Source organism: Trachemys scripta, chromosome 3, assembly GCF_013100865.1.
Source record: "Trachemys scripta elegans isolate TJP31775 chromosome 3, CAS_Tse_1.0, whole genome shotgun sequence".
Classification (NCBI taxonomy): domain Eukaryota; kingdom Metazoa; phylum Chordata; order Testudines; family Emydidae; genus Trachemys; species Trachemys scripta.
In genome coordinates this window covers 1,769,764-1,785,063 of record NC_048300.1, presented here as the reverse complement: position 1 = coordinate 1,785,063, position 15,300 = coordinate 1,769,764, and the positions used below count along the sequence as shown (strand labels likewise).

The following is a 15,300-nucleotide window of genomic DNA, read 5'->3' as shown; positions in this document are numbered from 1 at the left end:
GGACTTTGCCTCCTGACCCAGACCCTGAAACCTGACTCAGCCGCTGACCCTGGGTATTGACGCTGCCCTGGAACCTGACTGCGAACTCCTGGCTACAACTATCTCAGGTTTGACCCTGCTCTGACTGTTGGGCCTGACTGCCCTTGTTAGGATCCTGGCATGAGAGCTGTCATCGAATTACTGGGGACTCTGAAGGAGGGAAACTGAGGCAGGTCCACCTGTTCTGCTGTAGCCTGCTGGTAGGGAAGGGGCTCTGCCCTATGACAGATGGTCTGGTCTCAAAAGGACAACACAGTCTGAGTGAGAGAAACACTTTCTCCTATTGACAGCCAGACTCCTTGTTCGTTAGAGATCCTAGGGTGCGTGAAGTTATGTGGCTAATACCATAGGCCATCTCGTTTGGGATAATTCTGTCTCTGTCTCCCTGGTGCGGAAACATGAGGGGGAAATGCCGCAGCGGGCAGGTGGAGAACCAGGCAGGCTGGAGGGTTGCCAAGGGGCAGATGGGGCACATGTAGACAGAAGCTTGGGAGCCTGGCCCAGCCCAGCGCTGCAGTGGCTGTGACAGTGTAATGCACAAAGGGCCTTGGTGGCAGGAGCTGTGACCAGGGCAGGGTGTCTTTGTTCTGAAGAGGCAGCAGCTGTGTGTGTGTGTGTGTGTGTGTGTGTGTAGGGGGAGGGAGGAATAAGCTTTAAGCTACTAATATGCTGACACTCTCTCTTGGCTGGGTCACTGGGGAAAGTCAGCCCATACCCTGCAGAGGAGTGACTCTTGGATGCCAAGATCTGCTGCTGACTCAGGCCTACAGAATGGAGCTCCCACAGCAGGCCGAGCGCGGGAGGGTGCGACAGCAGTGTTCTCATCCCTGCGCGAGAGACCAGCCGGGGCAGGGCACAGCTGCCGACCCCTGGGCCCTGGCAGGTGGCCTGTAGAATTGTTCTCACAAGACGTGCCTGTGAGTAACTGAATAGGCCGCCAGGGGGCTGTGTTGCTCCACTCAAAGGTGAGCAGAAAATTGGCTTTTTCCACTTTCCTGGAGTCACTTCAATGATTGTGATCCATTCCATCAAAATATTGTGGGTCTTTCACTCACCCCCAGGTGAATGAGGCGATGCAGATGGTGTAACATTAGGGCACTGGCTAATAGCCATTAGGTCTCATTGATTCCTTGCAGTATGCAGTGGTTTGGTGATTTTTAAGGGGTGTTAATGAAAGAGAATTCTGCTGGTCAGTGGAATTACTGCTAATGGCCTGATCCTGCAGATGAGACGTGGAAGGTCTCAGACAGGAGTCACTTTGCAGGGATGCTAATCATGGAGATGAATCGTCACGGCTTTGTGTGTGGTGAGGGCAGGGTGGGGGTGATGGCGTGCCTCCCTGGTCCAGGTCTGAGGCATCGCTCCATGTAAGGAGAGTCTGCCAGCAGCCTGGCTGAGGCTGTAGTTGCAGTCAGAGAGCAGTTCTCCGGGTGCTATGCAGTCTGGAAAGGGTGGACTGACTTGATTCTATCCTCAGCACCACCTGGGCAATAGGTGCTTGACCCCAATGAGCCAGGCTTGGAGCAGGGGTCAGGGTTTGGCTTTGTGTAATGAATAATCAGACCTGTGCAGAGGAACCCTGAGTGAGATTTCTCATCTTGTCAGCACCGACCTGGGCACTTCAGTGCTGGAATGCTGCAGACTTTCTCTGCAATGAGCAGAGAGACTCATGGTACAGCGTGCTCTCCTGTTGGCATTAACCCCGTGCAACCAGGCTAGGGTTCTGGGCCAGATAGTCTAGCAAATCCATAATGCCCCACGCTAGCATAATTACAGGTTGGCTTCATGTATATTTAATTATGCTAGGTTAAATAGACCTAAATTCGTTAACTAATGCATCTTGGCTGCAGTGTGACACCTTTAAACAAAAGCCCATTTCATCACCCACTAGCTACAGCGTCCTACAAATCCTCTTAATAATCAGTTGCTAGGTTTCCTGACAGGTAGCTAATAAACATTTGTCTTGCTAGGTCTGGACACGGACACCCCATTGCAGTACTTCAAAGTTGCATTCAAAACTGACTCTTAAAAATACATTTACTTATTGTCAATTTTTCACATCCTGTGGTATTTGTCATGTGCTAAAGAATCAGTGTCCTTTTCTTTGTTCTGCTCAGGAATGAACTAGGAGAAAATCAAGATTAACCCTAGAACAGCATTTTTCAAAGTTCGGGTTGTGACCCAGTACTGGGTGGCAGCATGTCAGGCACTGGTTCGCTCTGGTCAGCACCGCGGACTGGGACGTTAAAAGTCCTGGCAGTGGTGCTACCCGACTAAGGCAGGCTAGTGCCTACCTGTTCCGACACCGTGCTGCGCCCTGGAAGTGCCAGCAGTGGGTCCGGCTTCTAGGCAGGGCGGTCATGGGGCTCCGCGCGCTGCCCCCACCCTGAGCACTGGCTCCAGGCACCAGCTCAGCAAACAGGTGCTTGGGGCGGCCACCAGAGGGGGGCAGCACGTCCAGGTCTTCGGCAGTAATTCGGTGGCGGGTCCCTCACTCCCTCTCGGAGGGAAGGACCCGCCGCCGAATTGCCGCTGAAGTGGCAGCGGTAGAGCTGCCACCGAAGTGCTGCCGATCGCGATCACGGCTTTTTTTTTTTTTTTTTGCTGCTTGGGGCGGCAAAAACCCTGGAGCCGGCCCTGCTCCTGGCCAATAGGAAGTGGGGTGTGTGCGCATGTGGGCGAGAGTCATGTGAAGCCGCTTGCATGCCTCCGCCTAGAAGCCGGACCTGCTGCTGGCCGCTTCCTAGGTGCTGCATGGTCTGCGGTGCCAGGACAGGCGGGAAGCCTGCCTTGGCACACCTGCTGTGCCGCTGACCAGAAGCTGCCTGAGATAAGCCCATGTCCCAGTCCCTACCTCTGAGTCCCCCCAAACCTGGAACCCCTTCCTGCACCCCAAACCTCAGTCCCAGCCCAGAGCCCTGAGTCCCCCCCAAACCTGGAACCCCTTCCTGCACCCCAAACCTCAGTCCCAGCCCAGAGCCCTGACCCCCCCTCCTGTACCCCACCCTTGCCCCAGCACTGAGCCCCCCCCCCAAACCCAGAGCCCCCTCCTGCACCCCAAACACCCTGGCCCCACCCTCAGACCCTGCACCCCCATCCCAGAGCCCTGATCCACTCCTGCACCCCAGCTCAGAGCCCCCTCCCACACCCTGAACCCCTCAACTCTGGTCCCACCCCACAGCCCTCACCCCCAACCCTCTACCCCAGCCCAGAGCCCCTCCCATAATCCAACCCCCTCATCCCCAGCTCCGTTAGGTCGCAGGCATCAACAATTTTCTTCAACTAGGTCCCCAGAAAAGTTTGAAAACCACTGCCCTGGAAGAACTACTTCCTCCACATTTCCCTCGCACCCCCGGCCTGGCTTCCTACGACAGATTGAAAGAAACAGTCTCCCATCCTCACGGTCGTCATGTAACATACAAAAGCGACATCAGTTTAGTGACCCTGCATGTCGTCTGAGCAGTGTCAACCAGGGCAATACGGGCACAGACCAGCTCTGCTTTCTGACTCTGCTCTGAGCCTTTGCAAAGGACTCTTAGGCATCTGCCTGCCAAGAACTAAACAGACGCTCATCGCATGCCCCTGTGGAGGCCCTCCCCAGACAGACCCCTCCACACAACTTCACTAACGGACCTGAAAGGTGCCAAGGTCAAGAAGCTGGGTCTGCACCAGCCTTGCCCCCTCCTGTCTCGTGAGAGTTGATGTGTTTCTGGGAGTCCCAGCTTGTGCAGTCCTGTGATGACGTGAGAATCTCAACTTCTGTTTGAACACACCTGGGTCTAGCCCTTGTGGCTGTGGAGCAGGGCTTGAAAACGTGACCCCTCCCCACCAAGGCTCCAAAACAGAAAGGCCAATAAACAACCCAACACTTGTCAGTTTGGAAACGTTCAAGCCGGTCTCTGTCTGGGGACCTGATTCCTTTCTGGATGCTGGGGCCTGCTGATATCAGAGTTAGGCTGCAGACCCCATGGATCCGTGCCGATCTGGTCCCTTTACGTCCTGTCTTCACCTGGTACCTAGGCCTCTGGTCTCCAGGCCTGGTTGTCTTTCACCTCACCCCAGCCCTGGCTCTCCTCAGGACCAGGGACTGGCCACTCCGGGCTGGTGAGTATACCCTGCTCTGTGGCTGGAGAGGAGTGGGATCTGTGCCCCATCACTGTGGCAGCTGTTAACCCTTTCCTTGCTCCCATAAACTAGGTAAGGACTTCATTCAATTGCCCCTTCCCCTTGACATGCCCATTTTCAGGGCACTTGCACTAGCCCTCCAGGGGCTCCGCCTCACAGAGGCAGCTGAGCTGCACTCCCCAAGGAGGAATGAGCCCTGCCCCGGGCCTCCACCCAGAGTTTTGCTGAGTCACTATCCACCGCAATCACAGGGCCGCCTTGGCCAGGGGCCTGGCCCATTAGCTGGCAGCTTGCCCAAAGACCTGGTCCGAGATCAGCCCAGCGAGGAATCGCTACAGGCTGGGCCGCTCCTCCTATGCTCCAGGGAATGTGGCTTATCCCAGCTGTTCCCACAAAGGCACTTGTCCTCTAAAGACAGGACTGAGTTTATCCCCCCTCCCCAAAGTTAGGGGCTGCTGGCATGCTGCAAAGCAACACCTTCCTGGGCAGCTCGCACCATGCACGCTAGAACTGCTCCCCAGCTGCACCTTGGCCACTATCAGCACCAGGCAGCCCCCAGTGCTGGAGTAAAAGGGGGTCTACAGCTGCCCAGTGGAGCTGGAACTGGTGCAGCACCCATCTCTAGATTCCCAGATCTTAAGACCAGCAGGGACCATTAGATCACCTGGCCTGACCCCCTGTATTGCACGGGCCAGAGAAGCCCCCCCAGTGAGTCCTGCACCAAGTCTCTGCCCCACGGGTAGCCTAGGATGTGTCTATTAGAAAGACCAACAGTCCTGATTTAAATACGCCCATCAGTGGAGAACCCATCACCTCCCTTGGTGACTTGTCGCACCAGTCAGCCGCTCTCACTGTTAAAACCAGGAGTCCTGGATCCTCTCCTCTCCCAGTGTAGGATTGTTCCCAGCTCTGCCAAGCCATGTCCGTTTGCTAGGGAAACACCTGAGGAGTTTGCAATTGCAGTGGGGGACTGGACTCAGGGACGGCGCTTCCACTAAGTGACCCTTGGCGGTCACCTAGGGCGGCAGGATTTGGGGGGCGGCACTTTGCCACCTTCGGCAGAAATTCGGCAGTGGGTCCTTCACTCGCTCCGGGAGCTGCCCAAGTGCCCTGAAGACGTGGAGCGGAAGGACCCCCCCCACCAAAGACCTCAGACCCCCTGAATGCTCAGAGGAGGAGCGCTGCTGCCTAGGGCGGCAAAAACCCTGACGCCGCTCCTGACTGGACTCTGCCGTGGGTGGGACCCTGGAAACCTCAGAAATCTCACAGGAGCGGCTGTGGAGGCAGTTCTGGAGCACTGGCCAAAAGCCAGGCCAGGTCCATCGTGGGTATAAATCAGCATAGCTCTACTGATGTCAATGGAATGACACTGCTCTACCCCAGCTGAGGATCTGGGCCCCATTCTTTGAGTGCTAGCTCTGGCAGCAGCGTCTGGGCCAGCGGGTCTCTACTATTCACTCTGCCTGGCCCAGGAGCTCTAATGACGTGTATCTAATGACGCTAGGGGAAAGTTAAAATCTAACGCTCTGCAGTCTCCTCCCAGGGCTTATAAACACAACAGGCAAGTCTGTTAAATTAGCTGGCCGCACCTATGTTAGCTCCTTCCCTCTAGGCAGGTCGCATTCAACCATCTGACCAGTCAAGAGTTCACCTGCCTCAGGGAGGGAGGAGAGGAGGCTGCATTTGAAAGCCCCTTCCAGTTGCAAGAACCAGTGTCTCTCAGGTGGTGCAGTTGAAAGGACAAAGATGTCATCAGCAGCTGCTGCAGTCTCCTTGCCTACCGGCTTCTCGGTCCTGTCGACATTTCCTGATCTCCTCTTTATCCCCGAATTTGTAAGTTTGGGCTTTTTTTTTTTTTTTAATTGAATTTTTAGAACCAGAGCAATGGTTGTGAAGGTGCCCAGCGGCTTTGTGTTGCAGGTTTCTGAGTAAAGTACAGTGTTTAAGCCATGTGCCGGTATGGCGCTGTGCACCTCTGGCTCACACCTCTGCACTGTGGCAGTGTACAATTTCCCTCCTCCCCCCCCCACCCCCCCCCCCGCTCACTGTGCTCCTTGCAGGATACAGCTGGGGGCATGAATTCAGGGGTGCGGTTGTGGACAGAGTTTTTCAAACTTTCTAAGTGAGACCATCATAACTGGGACAGTGGAGAAAAGAGTGGGGACTTCACGGCTGAGATTTCCACAGCATTAATGGCAATTGGACAGCCAAATCTCCTAGGCAAATTTCATAATCTTAGCCTCTACCTGTGCCCAATTTCCTGATCAATGCATTTGGATAAGTGTTGGCAGCACGGCAGAAGATAAAATGTTAAATAGGCTAAATGAAGCCTGTTGTCTGTGACTGCAATTCAGCTATTGATACATGCACAGTACAAGCTTTCCGAGGGGCAGCCAAAATCTAACTTGGCTGCAAATTTGGAGGCCTTTTTAAACGAGTGAATTTTGACTGTATACATAATATGTGGAATGTTGTAAAAGTTTGGCTAAGTTTAGACTTTCCAATGAAGGGTTGGCATGAACCCTGGCAGACACAGCACTACAAGATACAACACATCGAAGGTGGTAAAAACAACTGTATGGCATTTTATGATGTTTGAGTTGTAGTATGAGATCATGGGATTAAAGATGGTATTGGATGAATAGGCACAAGGACAAAGAATTAGGCCTATTATGTAACCTCCCACTGTAATATTCAGAAAATGATAGTGACTCTCCAGGTATTTAACAAACATTAAAGATATAACTAAGGCCGCCTGAAAATTTTTCCATCTAACCTGTTTTTCGACAGAAAAGTGGAGCTTTGACAAAATGAAAATTTTTGCAGAGAATATTTGTTTTCCTCTAAAAATTTATAAAACAAACAAAAATCTCAGATTTTTTTTTCTAGCCAATAACCAATAATTCAGATAAAAATTGCAAAATTACCTTTGTTTGCTTGTTTTGTTTGTTTTTTTTGTGGCAGTTTTTGGGCCAAAACTTTTCAGTTTTCCAGTGAAAAGCTGAAGTTTTCCCACGGGGGGGGGGGGGGGGAATTCTGACCAGCTCTTGATGTGACCGGTGGGCAAACTGGTTCCCAGGGTGAAAGACTGCTGGTCCCATTGGCTTCAGTGGGTCCAAGACATTGCCTGAACGGTTTAAGGGATTTGTTCAAGGTCTCCCAGGGCAGAGGCTCCTTCCTCTCCCGATCTCCCCTGCCCTGCCCCCTGCTCTGTGCAGTTTTAAAACAACAGGAAACCAGGAGATAATGTTACGTTGCTGGTAACACATTTTTCAAACAAATGTAACTGAACAAGTGGAAACTAGCATTTACATTGTGCTGTCTAAACAATGATAGCTCAGGATCGTTAGGTCACATAGGGCCTGATCCTGCCCAATGCTCAGGCTCAGATCAATTTAGGTTCCTAATTCCCACTGAGATTAATGGACATCCGGGGTCTCAATACCTTTGAGCTCTTACAGCCCCCTGTGAGTTACGCAGCACCCTTTGCTCCCAGTAACTCCTTCAGGAGTGGAAGGACTCGGTGCTTTTCAGGCCTGGCTCTACAGGACAAATGTCTAAGCACTGATGCTGCAGCTGGCTCCCTCCAAGCAGCTTGGAGCTGTCTGCAGAATCGGGGCCCTAGTATCACCGAGATCTGTGACTGCCGTAGAATATTCACGCTCAGACCCACATCTCAGCCTGCGGCTCTGAGCAGCCCTGCAGGAGTTGTAGCAGCAGACAATGAGCTCACAGCAATGCTGCTCTGACCCAGTCTTCCCCCCCCCCCCCCGCCATGTCCATCCTGTGCTTCCACCCACTTCCCTGAGCCTGGTCTGCGTCTCTGGGACATCACCGTCCCCTCGCATGCAGCCCCTTCATCCCCATGGATCCCGCGACTCTGACCCCTTGGGGCAAATTCTGAGCCAGCATGTGGCGTCCCTGTGTAACTAGCAAGAAAGCCTAGCTACGGGCAAGGACTCCGAATTCACCAGCTTGCTGGCTGTAGGGCCCATCCTAGGGGTGGTCTGCATCATGACACTCACTCGCAGTAAGAAGCAGAGAGGAATTTGTAGGGGGCTGTGGCCTTCAGTGGTTCTGTAGCCATCAGATGGTGCCAAGGCGTTGGCTACCCCTCTGCACCTGGGTGGATGTCACGCGAGGAGGAGGAGGAGGGTGTCTGACCAGTCTCAGGCTCCAAGGTCCAGGAGTGGGCCTGTGGTGGTGCCTCTGTGCCCCATGGTGGAGTCCAGTCCCGTCATGGGGTCAGTAAGCAGGGGTACCCGGATGGGGGGAGGATGTTCTTCTCCCCCGCCCCCCAGTGAGGAGGCAGCAGATGGAGATCTCCACTGGCCTTGTGTACCCCTCCCCCCCGAAGCAATGGCGTCTCTCCTTCCCAGAGAGGGACACAACAGGTTTGTGGGGGGCCTTTCTACAGCCCCCCCCCCCCATGCAGCAGCCTCTCGGAGGCCACCCAATAGACTCCCTTTCGCTCCCGCAATGACCCTAGCGCAGTCCTGTGGGAACCGGGTCCCCCCACCTTGGCAGCAGCCACCCGGAAAAGAGAGAGAGTGTAACCCACACACCTCCTGGGTGTGGTGTCTGGCCCATCTAGTGGCACCGAGACCACTTAGAGAAAATGAGTCTGCTACAGCCTTAGCTAACTGCCAGTTGGCTTTTAGCTCATGTGGCAGAGGCTCATGCACTAAGCTCCAGCGGTCCCAGGTTCGATCCTGCCCGACGACGACTGGGGTCTGTTGGCGTTACACTAGCAGAGTGCCGAAGGGGGGAGGTTGGAAGTCAGGAGCTGTAGCAGCGGGACAGCGAGGAGCCACCCCAGTGACAGACATGTCCGACCGCATCCATCGGCCAGGTCAGGTGTGCGGGCTCTGCACCTGGGTCTCGCTCAGCGGGGGCGGCCTTCTGCTGGGGCCTCACTAGAGTGGGGCCTGGGGGAGTGGCAGGAATGCGTCCCTTCTGTGTAGCCCAAAGCCTGGCTCTGGGAACAGAGTGCAACCTCCCTTCCCAGAAAGGATAAGCTGCAGGGAAAAACACCGCTCCCCCCCAGGGCTTGAAATCTGCCCCCTGACTAGGCCTGGCCACCCAGGTACTGCGGCCCACTGACCGTGGGAGGCCAAACAGTCAGACCACTGAACAGCTCAGAGGGTTTATTATGCCCACTTCCCTCCGCCATTGAACAAACTGATAAGCCACCTGAGAACAGCCCTGGAGATAGTGAGACTAAAGGAACTGCAGGTGGGGCCCAGCGCCCGAGATAACAGGACGGGGCCTGCAGCTCCTGGGAAGCAGAATAATTTCCACAGAAGGCTGGGGAATGTGATAGTGAACAGGGGCTGGAGAGGAGGGGACAAGTGGATGGAGAGCTGGACAGGATGAGGAGGGGCCGTTCTCTTCTTCCACAGTGGCTCTTAGAATCCACCCAAAAATCTCTCTGAGGGGAGATCAGAAATCCAGCTCCCCTTTGCCAGCGACGTACGTGCTGCTGCCGCTTTTGTGCAGCGCACGCACCCCACTAGCTGGGAGGAGGAGTTCTCCTGGCACTCGTCCCTTTGGAAGATGATCGTTTAGCAAGCAGATATGGGGAGGAGACGGATACGGACCGTGACTTCATTTGGTGGAGTACCCACAGGGACACTACTTGAAGAACTATCCCAGTGGTTCTTAAACTTTTGTACTGGTGATCCCTTTCACACAGCAAGCGTATGAGTGCGACCCCCCCCACCCTTATAAAGTAAAAACACATTTTTTATATGTAACGCTATTATAAATGCTGGGGGCAAAGCGGGGTTTGGGGTGGAGGCTGACAGCTCATGACCCCCCACGAAATAACCTCACAACCCCCTGAGGGCCAATCGATATTCTAGATGGCATGTTGGATCAATGCATTGCAATTTAAACAGATCGAACCAGTTCCGTTCCTTGCTCCAGCATGGATTTGAGAACAGTTAGTTTTTCTCAATAGAATTCTTAAGCAAGAGGGTCACTTCTTCAGAGGGGTCCCGCCGAGTAGGAAGGATTTAGCCAGGCAGGTCTGTTCAGCTGGGGAACACCCAGTTGATGTGGGCAGGAGTGCAGAGTGCTACTCCCGGTGTTTGGCAGGACACAGGGCCAAATCCTTAGCTGCTGTAAATCAGTGTAATTCTAAAGATTTCATTGGACTGGCAGTGATTTACACCCATTGGGGATCTCTGGTCCACGTGCGACTCCGAGCATGGGATAAAGGAAGAGAAAACTGGCAGGGGAAATACACTGTGTGCAGCGCACTGAAAATCTGCTTTCAAAAATGTCACTGGACAAGAAGCAGAGCAAATGTTCTGTGTTATTGAATTGCACCTTGCTTCATACATACTGTTTGTTCAAAGCTTTAGCTTGAAAGTGATCTGTTTGGTGAGCGCTCACTCGCTGTTGGAACTAGAGCTGGCCAAAATGTTTAGAATTTTGAAATTCTAAAAATAAATGGGAAACATTTCAGAAAGTGTTCACGAAATGTCCTTGTTGTTTTGAGCAACCCTAATTCTAGTCTTTAGACAGAGAATGAAAAGAAGCCAATGAAACCTGGCCAGAGGGGGGTGATGCAAAGGTATGTAGCTGGCTGTGATTGTTGACGTGAAACATGAGAGGAGTGTGAGAATGAAACAGCTTGCAATGGAACTATTAAAAAAACAAACAAACAAAAAACCTTGAACAAAAATATTACGGACCTATTCAGAGGGAGGCTAACTACCGTCACGGGCCCTGTGGCTGTATTTGGTGTAGCGAGCCTGGGGCTGTCTGTGCCCTGCTAACGCGGGTGCAAAGCAGGAGCCGCTCCCCTGAGTCAGTGGGATTACAGTGGTGCAAACTGGAGCAGAAGCAGGCGTGCAAGAGGCAGACAGGGAGGGATCCAACAGACAGACAAAGCGACCAGCACCGCGTACATCTGTACCCCAGCTCGTCCCTCTGGCCCAGACTCTCTTCACTCCTCCTCGTTGCTTGCAGCAGGTCGTCAAACCCCAGGTTACACTGATATCTTTCCCCATCTGTAATCCTTGCCCCAGCTCCTCGGACCACACTTCATGCGCCTTGTTCCCCTTCCCTGCACCGTCCCTCCCCAGCACAAGTTCCCTTCTGTCGGCAGGCGAGAAATGCAATCAAGTCACAAGCCCTGAGGCCAGAGAGGCTGTGGGGGTGGAAGCTGGCTGTAGGGGCTCCTGTCCCATGCGGTCTTCATGGTGCCCCCCACTGCTGTTTGAGGGGTGGGTCAGTGTCCCTCCCCCATCCTGCCAGCTCTGCATAAAATCTGGACCCCACTGACACCCATGACAGATTTCTCATTGGCCTCAGTAAAGCCAGGATGTCACCCATTGCCCCTGACTCCAGGAGAGAACTGGGGGGGGGGGAGGGATTGCAGCCCCACATGGTGCCCAGCACTTGTCAGGCCCTGTCCTCTCGCAACAGGCAGACCTGGGAGGCTGCTGCTATCCTTGGGGAAAGCCAGTGTCAGAATCCAGGCCCCAAATTCTGCTGGGCACTGGGTCTCCTTCCCCCTCATGTATCCGGCCCTGTCTGCCTTTAGCCCCAGAGCCAGAGGGAAGGACTGCTCTTCCCTGGGAGGGTGGGGACAGCCCTCTGCGTCCCCAGGGTTATCCTGTCCCTACACCCCCTGCCCCACAGGAGAGGTGTCTCACACCCGCTGGGGAGCTGGGCCTCTGGGAGCTAGAGGCCAGGGATTCAGCTAGGTGCTAGTTAAAGTAGATTGAAACAGTCGCCAGGGGCAGGTCCAGCCCTTTGCTCCTCAGCCCTGGCGATTAACTGTGGTCTGTCCCCTGCCTGTGCCAGAATTAGTAACTGATTCTGTCACCGCTGCAGCTGGGAACCCAAACACCGCCCCTGACTTTCCACATCCTCCGCACACCAGACACGCAGCCCCTTCCCTGTTGGGCTGATCCTGGACAGCGCTCCATTGGATACAACCCACGCCTCCAACCTGCTCATCTGCCGCACGCTGGGCAGGCGGATTCACAGTGTCACCCACCTGGCCTCCGTGGTATTACCACTTCCCTTCCCTTATTATTGCCACTGCAGATTGTGCAGCCTAATCCTGCCCCGAAACCAGCCCAAACTTGATACTTTCGGTTACGTGCTGCCCTGAGTTTGTTTCCCTGTTTGCTAGAACTCAGTGAGCACAAAGTGCAAACTCTGGTGAACACAAACAGCTGCAGAAAGTTGCTGAATCCCTTGTGAACAGAATGCACCAGGGTTTGGCGCAGCAGAAAGGAAAATGATTAAGTCAGTCTCCTGATTTGCAAGGGCCTGACTCCATCTCCTTTTGCATGGGTAACGACCGCGCAAGTGGAAAGGCAATGGAGACACAGGCCCCCAAAGCTTGGGTAACACTCAGGCGATAGCACTGGCTTGCGAGTTGTTAGCTATTCCTAGGCCCTATTAGCCGGAAGGTGTTCTCATGCCAACAATCAGATAATTGTAGATATCAATTGTGCTGAAAATTCCTATGGACATATTATCGCTCCCAGCTGTGTACTTAGGGGGAGTCATGCATTGGTAACAAAATTTTGATTAAAAGATAAGAGTTACCCAATACAATGTTAAAACTGAAATTGTCTTTCTTGGGTTGATATAGCAACTGCTTTTATCAGGGGAAAACATCGACATTTGAAGCATTTATGCATCCATTATTATGGCAAAAGGTCCTGAGATGAGCTAACATGATCAGGACATCTGGTTTTACCATTTGGGAAATTCAGAATGTGTTGTGTTGACAACTATTTTAATGATGGTTAGACTTGGCAGAATTCGATTTTTTTTTTTTTTTTTTTTTTTTTTTTTATCTTTTCCCAGATTTTTTTTTTTTCAATCTTTCCCCCCCCCTATTTTTATCAATTAAAATTTTCACGGTTGCGGGAAGCTCTGGGGGCCGGACAACGGGGAGGTCAGATATTTATTTAATGCCGATAGATGTTGACCTTATAAAAGTTAAAGCTTTATAACCATTAAAACACAAATTGGCAACGTCCCATGTCTAAGTATACAAAGTAAATATCCCTAAATCAAACACTACGTTCTCAAGCAGCATTTTGCTTACTTTGCCTGTCTGTAAGTTTTGATGTTTATCGATGGAGATATTTTTGCTGGTGCATAAGAGGAAACTGATGTTTACTGGCATTTAACGATAAAAATCTAACCCTTCCAAGACTAATTCTAGTCAAAAGAATAGGAGTACTTGTGACACCTTGGAGACTAACAAATTTATTGTAGCATAAGCTTTTTAAATAAATTTGTTAGTCTCCAAGGTGTCACAAGTACTCCTATTCTTTTGACTAGAATTAGTCTTGGAAGGGTTAGATTTTTATCGTTAAATGCCAGTAAACATCAGTTTCCTCTTANTGCTGCCGCTCACACCACTGCAGCTTGCGTTCGATGTGTAGCGCTATCAGAGCTGGCCCAGGTACGTCTCCTCCAGCTGGAAATTACCTCTCCAGCTTGAAGCGCAGACATACTCTACATGGCCTTGCTATCACAGCTTGTCTGGAAAGCTCTGAACATCGAATATCTGACTAGAATTAGGGTTCAGAGTAGCAGCCATGTTAGTCTATATCCACAAAAAGAACAGGAGTACTTGTGGCACCTTGGAGATATTTTTGCTGGTGCATAAGAGGAAACTGATGTTTACTGGCATTTAACGATAAAAATCTAACCCTTCCAAGACTAATTCTAGTCAAAAGAATAGGAGTACTTGTGACACCTTGGAGACTAACAAATTTATTTAAAAAGCTTATGCTACAATAAATTTGTTAGTCTCCAAGGTGTCACAAGTACTCCTATTCTTTTGACTAGAATTAGTCTTGGAAGGGTTAGATTTTTATCGTTAAATGCCAGTAAACATCAGTTTCCTCTTATGCACCAGCAAAAATATCTCCAAGGTGCCACAAGTACTCCTGTTCTTTTTGTGGATATAGACTAACATGGCTGCTACTCTGAACCCTAATTCTAGTCAGATATTCGATGTTCAGAGCTTTCCAGACAAGCTGTGATAGCAAGGCCATGTAGAGTATGTCTGCGCTTCAAGCTGGAGAGGTAATTTCCAGCTGGAGGAGACGTACCTGGGCCAGCTCTGATAGCGCTACACATCGAACGCAAGCTGCAGTGGTGTGAGCGGCAGCAGGGGCAGGCCGCCCTGAGCATGAACCTGCCATTTTGGTTTCCCGCTGCTCGCGCCGTGCTGGCTGCCCTCTGCTTGCAGTGCGCTAGCTTGATCAAAGTTATCAGGGGCCCCTCTAGCCCCTCCAGCTCAAAGCAGACGCCCTGAGGAAACCAGACCGGAATGTGCTGCAGGTTGGGTGTTTTCTCTGCTTTTTAACATCACTCTGATGCAACCTGCCAGAGGAGGTTTTGCTCAGACGGTGGCCCCCCTCCTGCAAGTGGATCCATCTTGGCAGACCCTTGTGCTCTCATTGCGACAGGCTGTTGGCCTCTGCCAAACTGGTCCTTCCAATGAGCTTTGTGAATCTGGCTGAGGACAGTTTGATTTGATTCTGGTGCTGGCACGAAGTCAGCTGCCCTGAGTTGTTACATCCCGTGTGATCGCTGGGTTTTATTATCATAATTTTGGATTACTAAGGGAACACTTCCCCGCTCCTCTTCTCCCCCCCCCCACTTTTTTTGTAGCTACAGAAACACAACAAAGCTGTCAGGACCCTCATCACAAATGATGAGTGCTGTTAGAGGAAACACTTCCAAAGAAAGGTGTGGGGAAATTTTAGCTGCATGACTGCTTGATTTGAAAGAGTATCATCCGGCCCCGTGACACTCCGAGGGCCAGCTTCCTCAGGGTTTGCGTAAATATTGTCATTTTCATCTGCACGGCCCCACGCCCCCGAGCCTGGCTTTGGGCGTTCTGTTTAACTACCCCCCAGGCTGAGTGCCACAGAGAGAGCTTGGATGTTTCCCCATCTAGGTGCCACCTTCTTCCCAGCCCACCAAGCGCCGATCTGTGTGGCCCGTCAGCTATGCAGGAAAAGAAGGTGCAGCCAGAGTGGAGAAGTAGCACGAAGTAGCAGACTCCAAAGGCAGAGAAGAGCAGCAAAAACCTCCTGAGCTGTTCTCACGTTCTCCTTGCACCTCCTCGCTGCTGAAGTA

General features: G+C 52.2%; 1 protein-coding gene across 1 annotated transcript in view; it reads left to right on the top strand.

Moving 5' to 3' along the window:
• Positions 1-5,375: 5,375 nt before the first annotated feature.
• The window catches only part of MAL (mal, T cell differentiation protein), a 28,081-nt gene continuing 18,156 nt past the window's right edge, over positions 5,376-15,300 (top strand). Inside the window, exon 1 of the mRNA XM_034763908.1 lies at positions 5,376-5,997. Within this exon, the coding sequence (XP_034619799.1) occupies positions 5,911-5,997 (87 nt within the window). The 5' untranslated portion in view covers positions 5,376-5,910. The remainder of the gene's footprint in view (positions 5,998-15,300) is intronic.